This window comes from Acomys russatus, chromosome 18 (assembly GCF_903995435.1).
Source record: "Acomys russatus chromosome 18, mAcoRus1.1, whole genome shotgun sequence".
NCBI lineage: Eukaryota > Metazoa > Chordata > Mammalia > Rodentia > Muridae > Acomys > Acomys russatus.
Window position 1 is genome coordinate 4,242,132 of NC_067154.1, and position 10,081 is coordinate 4,252,212.

Here is a 10,081-nt window from a genome sequence, read left to right on the forward strand (position 1 = left end):
CTAACCAGCACTGGGCAGAAGAGCAGTTCCCCAGTGCTTTGAGGTCACTCAAAGTGGAATTCATGTTGGCAAGAAATCACACTGACCTGAAAACACAGAGCACTCCGTGATCTATTTATAACCTTGCACAACAGTAACAGAGGGGGGTGAATATTCTAGAACTTTATACCTATACTCAAGGGGACATCAACACAGACCACAGCTGCCATATGACCAAGGACCCAGATATGGCCCCTGGTGGCAGCTTGGGCCTGGCTATCACTATGGCCTCAGGTGGCAGTGAAGGCCACTCAGATTAGCATGTCCTCAGACATCTACAAGGTCTCCAGTGGCAGCCCAGGCTCATGTTACCACCAAATGCCATGCAGATGTCCATGGTCTGCACTGTCATCTTCAGATCTGGCCCCGCCCCTCACCTAGGCAACATAGAAGAGCTGACCCTGGTGGAGGGGGAGTAGGGTAGGGGAGCCAGCCCAGAGGGTGTGAACACAGGAGGGCTGTCCCCGCCCCTACAGTGCTGTAGAGTGCTGAGCTGGCACTGAGGTCATAAAAATGGGAGAGCTGGCTCATCCCCTCGCTGGCTGCTGCACTCTGGAGAATGGGCCCTGCGCCTAGACTGGGCAGAACAGTAGAGCTGGGCCTGGTGGTGAAGGCGCAGGTGAGCAACCCTAAGGACGTGAGAGCAGGAGAGCTGACCCTGCTCCTGTTGAGTGAGCTAGCCAGGGCAGTGCCAGAGAGCTCACCCCGTGACCCCGCTCCTATCAGGTGAGCTAGCAGGAGACCTCACCCTGTGACCCTGCTCCTAATGGGTGAGCTAGCCAGGGCAGTGCCTGAGAGCTCACTCTGTGACCCCACTCCTATCAGGTGAGCTAGCCTGTGCCGGAGAGCTCACCCTGTGACCCCGCTCCTATCAGGTGAGCTAGCCAGGGCAGTGCCTGAGAGCTCACCCTGTGGTGCAGGCACAGGAGAGCTGCTGAGCCAACCATCTCAGCTACATTCCAGCCCCAATTCAGGGCTTTGAATTGTCCCACCCCAACATTTGTCCCATCTATGATGTGCTAGAGCATATGAAAGGCCTGGCCTATAGACTCAAAGCTGCAGGATCTTCATGACACAGGGCAACAATAGAGGGGTCCCCTTGAGAATCTAATATAGATAGTGTGGCAGAAGCCAGAGGCCTCGAAACAGACCAATGACTCCTTGCAATGAACATTTATTTGCAAGTAACGATGTATATACTGTGGGACACACTGTGACATATAACAAGACTTTTAAAAAATTCAATCTTATTTTATTTCACTTGAGTGTGTGTGTGGAGGGGGACAGTAGGTTGCAAGGGTGGATATGAAGGGGTGAGGAGATGAGTGGAATTGGGGCGCATGATGTAAAATGCACAAAGAATCAGTAACAGGTGGAGAGAAAGAAAGAAAGAAAGACAGAAGGAAGGAAGGATGGATGGATGGACAAACAACTCACAACCATAGAAGCAGAGTGTGGTAGCTGGAGAAGGAGAATGGTGGATTTGAAGTTAGCCTGTGAGTGTAGGCATAAGGTTATTTTGTAGTTTAAATTCTGATTTCCTGTCTAGATGTTATGTAAACTCTGTTCCCAATTGTCCCCCTGTTATGTCAATAAAGCAGCTCACAGCCAATTGAGGAGCAGGGGAGAGAATAGGGCGGGACTTCCTGTCAGCCAGGAGAGGAGGAGTTAGGAGAAGAAGGAAGGGGACTCAGGCATGGGCAGAGGTCCAAGGAAGATCACGTGGAAGGAGCTGGAGCCGAGGAAAGCTACAACATGCAAGTATCTCTGGGATGTTTGCTGGGAATAAGATAAAACAGTATATAGGGTTAAGAACAGACCTAAACTGCTCAGATTGTGTTGTGAAGCCTTGTATTGTAAAAAGAGTCTCAGTTATTTTTGTGATGGTCAGGTTAAGAGAGAAACTAAAAGAAACAAACACTGTTTTATAAAAATAACTTCAACACTGTGAGCTTGTCTGAAACATCTGTCACTTCTCCCTGACCTCTGTTGCTCCATCCACACAAGTCTGAAGTGTGAATATGTATCCCAAGTGTGACTCATGCAGCTAACCCTCTCTGCACGGGTCTACAGGACTAAGCTACAAATATGCATGCACATGTCCATATATGTAGTCTTTTTCATAGTGAAAGGAATAACACGAATTTATTTTCATCATTGTCCCAAATTCATGGCCGTATTTCAATGTCCAAATAGCTTTAGGGACAGCTCTGTCTCATTTTTGCATTAGTCACTCTCCCTGGTAAAGTGTAAATACAGCAAAGCTGCTGGGTTGTAATTGTGGACTCTGTCCGAGCAGTCTGTCAAAATAGCATGTAACCCTATTATGCATGCATACAAGTGACACAGGGTCCCGTGTATGCACGCTCACAAACATTCATATTAAAAGAGCATACAATTGTTCTCGCTTTTTTTAATAGTCAGATTGACTTTTAAAATAAAATGGTGTCAAAAACAAAAAAAATTAAAAATCAAAACAAAAAACCACAAAAAACCGAAAACAAACAAACAAACAATTTAAATAAATAAAATGGTGTTTTGTTTTGTTTTGTTTTAAGGTCCTTGAGAAGTATAGCAAACCAGTAGGCCCCGGCCCTCAGCCTCTGACAAATGCAAGCAGAAGGCTCTTGAGAGAGACCTGAAGGGAAGAGCTGACTGTCCTGCCTTTTTTTTTTTTTTTTTCCCAGATTACAACACTGAGGTCCGGCTTCATTCACTTTAGCTACAGGCTCCTTTTCAAGCACAGCGTTATATTTACAAAATGAAGCAATTCAAATTCTCGACTCTTCTCAGTGTTTGTTCTGATTTCTATTCAGTACACTCAGAAACCTGAAGCTTTTACTGTGTAAGCACATAGCGATTGGCAGAGGGGAGTGAGTCATCCGCACCAGGAGGCTGAACTGGTGGATGCAACACAGCACAGCCACCAGCCGATAAGAACAGCACATAAGTCACCTCAATGTAGGACTGTAATGAAAACGGTGGCAGGTGGCCTCCTTAGCCTTAAACACACCGGGTGTCACTGGGTACCAAACTGACCCCGCATTCTTCGCATGGGTTATAACAAGTCTCAAGTCTCAGCCACTGACTTGTGCACAAGCATTGGACGGGAACAGCAAAGTTGTAACTGACTTGCAGCGGTGGAAACAAAATGCTACGAGCAACTCTGGGGGCTCAGACACAACACTTGTGCATCAGACAATAGTGGGAGCCTACTACGTAGAGCTTCCTTCTGCCTGTGATAGTGAGTGCCTACTGTTGGTTTGCTTGCTTGTTTGTTCCCCCACCCCCACCCCGAGTCATTGTAGTGGGTGCTTAATTTCCCTCTATCACATGACAGTGGGCACCTTCTGTTTTCTCCATGTTATCCTGGGAATCTGAGTGTGGTGGTTGAAAGATGTAATGCTTTCATGGTTCTTTCTGTGAATACAAATTAGACATATACAGTTTTCTTCCATGTGAAAGCATGTTAAGCACCTACTGTTTTCCCAGTATGTTACAGGAGACTCCCAGGGTTTTCTTCTGCACCATATAGTCACTGCCTGCTGTGTTCTGTCAGTGTCTACTTCTGTATATGCTACTTGGGCACCTCCTGTTGTCTTGTCTGCACTAGGAAGACTCTCCCTCAGCTCCTTGTAGCTATAGTCCTGCCATCAGCCATGTGAAGCTGTATCCATTTTCCCTGTTGTGTGGGTAACACGGGGTGATCAGCTGGGGTATACTATCAGTCTAGACATAGAGACTGTACCTGGGAAGGCATGATATCCAAGCAAGCTACCGTGTCTCAAATATTCCAAAATTGATGCAGATGCTCAAAGAGAAACCAATGGACCACCTGACCCCAATGGACCACCTAACCCCGATGGACCACCTAACCCCAATGGACCACCTAACCCCGATGGACCACCTAACCCCGATGGACCACCTGACCCCAATGGACCACCTAACCCTGATGGACCACCTAACCCCGATGGACCACCTAACCCCGATGGACCACCTGGCCCCAATGGACCACCTAACCCTGATGGACCACCTAACCCCGATGGACCACCTAACCCCGATGGACCACCTAACCCCGATGGACCACCTGACCCCAATGGACCACCTAACCCTGATGGACCACCTAACCCCGATGGACCACCTAACCCCGATGGACCACATGGCCCCAATGGACCACCTAACCCTGATGGACCACCTAACCCCGATGGACCACCTAACCCTGATGGACCACCTAACCCCGATGGACCACCTGACCCCGATGGACCACCTGACCCCGATGGACCACCTGACCCCGATGGACCACCTGACCCCAATGGACCACCTAACCCTGATGGACCACCTGGCCCCAATGGACCACCTGACCCCAATGGACCACCTGACCCCAATGGACCACCTGACCCCAATGGACCACCTGACCCCGATGGACCACCTGACCCCTACACACACTAATCATACTTCATCATCAAAGGAAGTCAGGGCAGGAGCTCAAGCAGCAGCCTGGAGGCAGGAACTCAAGCAGAGGCCATGGCAGAAAGCTGATCACTGGCTTGTTCCTTGTGGCTTGTTTAGCCGGCTTTCTTATGCCATCCAGGACCACCAGCCAGAGGTGGCACCAGCCCACAGTGAGCTGGGCCCTCCCACACAAGCCATCAATGGAATGTTCTTCAGCCATTAAAGGGATAAAATCCCATTACTTGTGACAACACAGATAGTATTGGGCATGGCAATGTCAAGTGAGGTAAACCAGGCACAGAAAGCCGAGTGCCACGTGACTTTACTTGTGTAGACTCTAAAGAGCTGGGCGTGGTGGTGCGCCCCTCCAACCCAGCACTCAGGAGGCAGAGGCGGGCATATCTCTGCGAGTTTGATGCCTGCCTGGTCTACATGGCGAATCCCAGGACAGGCAGAGCTACATAGTGAGACCATATGATGTTTTATAGAAGTGCAGAGTGGAATGCTGGTTTTCAGAGGCTGGGAAAGTCAAGGGACGGAGGGATGGAGAAAGTTTGATCAACAGGTGCTAAGTCATAATCAGGAGAAATAACATCTTGTGGCCTATCTCACAGTAGGTTAAAAATAATCCTCATTGTCAAGGTGACTGGATTTAGAATCACCTAGGAGATACAACTTTGGGTGAAAATATTTCTAGAGAAGTTTACTGGGAGAATGTCCACTCCGAATGTAGCATCCTATGTACTTGGATCTTGGACTGAATAAAGGGTGGGAGACCAATCAAGCACCAGCATTCATCTCTCTCACTTTCCCTAATCTGGGAATACAAGTAGAGTGGTTGACCAGCTGTCCCTGTTCCTGCAGCCATGCTTTCTCCACAATGATGAACTGCATTGCTTCAAACCATGAGCTAAAGTCTAAAGTAAGCCTTTCCTTTGCCTCTGGTCTGATATTTGGTCATAGCAACAAGCAAATTATTACATGTAGTTTTTAAAGTGCATCATGTGTTTCAAAATAACCAGAAGCTAGAATTTGGAGCCTTGTCACTACAAAGAAGTAATCAATATATAAGATAGTAGATATGCTAATTGTCGTGATCTCATGCATAGACATAATAAAATTTTACACCCTACTGTGTAACTATGTACAATGTATTAATCAAAAGAAAAGACTTTCCAATGCTAACTTACTGAAGTTATTTATTTTTCATGTGCATCTGTGTTTTGCTTGCATGTGTGTCGGTGTGCACCAGTCACCCTGAAAGTCCAGCTGACTTAGATGTTTTTAAGGAAACTGAAAGAAATCTGGCATGTTTTATAAAGCCACACATTACTGTCTTGTCCTTGGGTCCCAAATCCCTGACTTGGGGTGATGAGAGAATGAAGAAAGGACAGACACATGGACACAAAAGAGTTGATGGAGAAGTCACAGCACCCCAGAAATCTAGTGTGTCAACTATGTACAGTTGAACAGAGGACTGGTTGTTGCACACAGCTGAACAGTGAGGTGGCGTTAGGACATACAGACAAACAGGGAGCTGTTATACACAGCTGAAAGGGGAGTCAGACTTAGCTAATCTCAATAATAAAAAAAAGTTAGGGGCAGGCAGAGAAAGCTTTGGTGGATATTTTCTTCACACTGTATCATTCCCGACACAGAGCCTATTGGGACAAAACTTTGCCATTCCTCTGAGCCTAGGCCTGGAAAGGCCCTCCCATTTCCCATGAGTCTAAGGCATTGTGGGCCTTGACATGGCTGGGCCCTTATCACACAAAACACATTCACTCAGGACTTTCCTTACCGCGATCTTCTACCACCCTCCACTTTCATCTGCTCTGTTCTCCCAAGCAACACTGTATAGCTCTATGCTTCTCTGGCCCAATGGCAAGGTCCTATAGTTCTGTGGTCCCACGTTTGTCATTTCTTCCCCTACAGATGCCTTTTAATTTTGTCATGCTGTGATGTAAAGAAGGTTCTGGAAAAATCTGAACAGTAATATATTGTACTCTGTAAGGAGCTTAGCTTAATTTATATATTCTGTCTTCTATCTATCTATCTATCTATCTATCTATCTATCTATCTAGTTTAAAACCTAGAACAAAAGGCTGAGGTGTTTATTTAATATATCAAAGTGGACCTGGCTGCCAGGTTCTCCCAGCATCCCTCGGTCCCCACTCATTACAGGGTGTGGCTGGCATACCCCACCCTCTATCCTAACCTTTCTGGGTCAGGGCCTGGGCTACCCTTCCCTCTGAGGCTCTTCCCTGTATAATCTAGACCTTTTGGTTGCCCACCCCCTTTGTACTGGCCTCTTGGCTGCTGCACTTGGTTCCTCTCTCTTCCCTTCCCCTCCCCATCTCCCAGCTGGTTCAGGGTCATGTCCACTCTGCCTCTAGCTATGTTCTCTCTTTTATCCACAGTAAACCTTCTCTTCCACTGTACCTAGGAGCAGTCATGTCCTTTTCTTTTTATTTTATTTTTTTCTTCATTCACTGTCATCATCTACCTATTTTTTGTGAGCCCAGGACTTCACACATGCTAGACAACTGTACCTCAAGCCGCAGGAAGTGTATTTTTATAGGACAAGACAGAAAGGTCCTGTTTTCAGTATTTAACTGCCACTTTGTCATGGTCACTTGGGCACTTGGACTTGAAAGCCTTCAGATGTCACTACTTCCCTTTGGCCATTCTAGAACTCACAAAATTAATTCCACTTGAACCACTAGTTTTGAAATTCCCAAAGTGGACCTCTGTGTGTCTAGATATTTCCAAGAAAAGAAACAAGGAGCAAACAGGCCTGTTTTGCAGGAACTGTTTTGTAGTTCCTATGAACCCAGGCTGACTCCGTCCTGGGGGCAAATCTTTCAGTCAGCCCAGCTGGTCTTTCCCTGGCCTTCCTGCCCTTAAAAGTAACTCATGTTTTCCAATTGCCACACAGTAACTTAGAAACACAAAGAAACAACCCCAACTTCCTCAGTCAAAAGAAACAGTTCCTCTTTACAGTTACCCCACAGGGTGGCTTTTGTCTGTGCGTACAGCCTACCACTCTCTTTTCTCCAAATCTCGGGAGGGAAACAGTCAAAGAACAGTTCAGGAGCCTGACAGTTTGCTCTTGTGTGGTGTAGTCTCAATTTTTCAAAGCACCTTGACCTTTATTCTCACTTCCATCCATGAATGTCGCTGAGAAAACCACCCAGAAAGTCTGAAGCTTCAGACAGCCTATCAGAAAGGTTTGAGAGGAGTTGAATATAGTTTTAAAGAGTATTACCTTCTCTGATTAACCATCAGAGTCAACATCCCATAATCCAGTCACTTCGTCATGACAAGCGGACAACTTGTCGTGAGAGGGAAACCGGACTTTGTTAATAATTAAAATATAATTGAGAAATTCAATTTATTCAGCATTATTTTAGATTATTAACCAATAATAAGCAAGAAACCTTGTACCTATCTGACGTATAAGTTACGTACTGACTATATAAAATCCAAGTGGAAACTGATGGCTTACCTTAGCGACTCAGAAAGCACACTGATGAATTGACTCCCAGTGAGGGCCCAAACTCTGCGAAGGTGGAAAGGTTTAAGCTCGCATTTCGTGTAGGGTGAGACAGACACAAAGTTCACTGTCTTCTCCCGGGAGAAAGGCTGCCTTGGCTCAGGTTTCCGCCCTCCTCGAGCAACAGGCGAATCTAAATTTACCCGCTGACTTCAATCGTTCAGACTCTCTTAAAACTGGGAACCAATTCCAGCCCTCACCCTCGGGGGTGTGCCAAACAAACGACAGAACCAAACAGAATCCCAACCATTGCTGCAAAGCCAGCACCCGGATCTGGAAACCCTGCGCCTCTTGCTGAGAGGCTTTGCCCTCAAGAGGAAAGAGGTGAGCTCTAACCTCAATGCTCACAGCATCGCTTAGAATTCGCACGCAGCGCTCAGAACTCCAGCCTCGCTGCTTTGTGGGTTCTTTTTTTTCTTACCCAGAGACAGGAAACTATCCATTAACAAACAGCCTGTCTTTGGAAAACACTATTCTTAAGCCCCATTCTAAGTAAGAAACTTTATTATTTGAAGAGAAGAAACTTGCATTATGGTTACTAAAAGAAACCGACAGCAAATAAACTCTACATATTAAAATGATGACAGTTCTTTTGAAGGAAGACAATCTATCAGTTTAATGAGTTAGGTGAGTGTAACCATCTGGTGCTAAAGTGTCTTTATCTAAAAAGCAATTAGGTGGTTTAACTTTTATCAGGCACAAGTAGATCAACCTTTTGAATCATTAATCTTGTATCTTGAGTTATTTATATGCTGTCTGACAGCATGAATTAAAATGGACTAACTTATATACTTAGAGGTTTGTGTCTTAGCATCAAACCTTGCATAGAAGGGACAGTGATGCAAGGGTGCACATGGTTGATTTTAACTTTCTTCTTGGGAGACTCTCAACTTTCTATTTATTTGCCTTGTGACTTTGTAACTCTGTTTGAAACCAGATGCTTCTCTCCCAGGGACAGCTGCTGGCCTTAAATTAAACCAGGACAGTTTCAACTAATCTTAGATTTATAGGGAGCTTAGGCCACTTTCATGGGTCCTCTACACACAGTTGTATCTACTCTGACAATTCAAACTGAAAATCAGAGTCTAGCAATCAGTGCTGAATTGAAAATACTTAACTTATTTGTCAATGGTACCACCTTGACCTTTCAGAAAGATGAAGAAATACAAGAGTGAAAGTCCTAACTCAATATTCTGATTGAAATGTGACACACTTAACGGTTTCAACACTGCCTTTTCATCGGTGGGTAAATTGACTTTGTGACCATGCACTTTTTATTGGGATTTTTCTTTCTTTTTATGTCAGTCAAGCATATATGTTGCCCACTCAATAATTTCATATTATCGATGTCAACATCCAGTATTCCAGGTGAGAATGACTCAAAGATAGCTCTGATTTTTATGGGTTAACTGAAATTATTATAACAAGATTTTCAATGTTTGGAATGGAAGTCTGGCTTAAGTCTGAAACTCACACATGATATCGTTTTCAATGGAATCGTAGCATTTTAAAGGTAGATGCAGCCTTAAAGTAGCTCTATTCTATGGCCAGTAATGTGCTCAAGCTTCCACGGTTAATGAGACATGAGTAGAAAAGACTAGAAAGCGTGCTGTGGTTCTATACCTATTTGGTATTTGTATACCCATGTCTTTCATGCATGGCCGTCACACTTCTGTGATCTAGCTGTGCCATCTCCTTTTCCCTGTCCTTGCACCCCACTGCAGCGCCTAGAGGTCTGCTCCATCTCTCAAGTTTTCTCAGCAGCGTGGCTAGCCCTAGTGAGAATGGGCAGTGAGGGGTGAGGGGTTGGTAGTGACGTCACAGGGAGGACTTAAATTCAGCCACTCACCACATCCTCAAAATCAAGGCACAAACTGACCGATGAAAATGGACTTCTGTCATGAGTGTGCTACGTCCTGTGTCTTTCTACGTGCTACTGAAGAACAGTGAATTCTGAGGGTAGGGCAGTTTCATTGGCTTCAATTTGGGAAATAGTCTCAATTTCCTTGACAGCCAGCTGAGCCAAGTACAGTT

The 10,081-nt window shown here is 45.6% G+C and overlaps 2 protein-coding genes across 2 annotated transcripts in view; one reads left to right on the forward strand and one right to left on the reverse strand.

Moving 5' to 3' along the window:
- Sgcg (sarcoglycan gamma) overlaps positions 1–8,195 on the reverse strand; it is a 45,154-nt gene extending 36,959 nt beyond the window's left edge. The window contains exon 1 of the mRNA XM_051160661.1: positions 8,000–8,195. The gene's annotated coding sequence lies outside the window, so the exon portion shown is untranslated. The remainder of the gene's footprint in view (positions 1–7,999) is intronic.
- On the forward strand, positions 599–4,488 carry LOC127201975 (sporozoite surface protein 2-like). The gene is made up of 2 exons (XM_051160578.1): positions 599–710; positions 3,848–4,488. Exons 1-2 carry the CDS (start codon positions 599–601, stop codon positions 4,486–4,488), a joined length of 753 nt encoding a protein of 250 aa, XP_051016535.1.
- Positions 8,196–10,081: the final 1,886 nt, after the last annotated feature.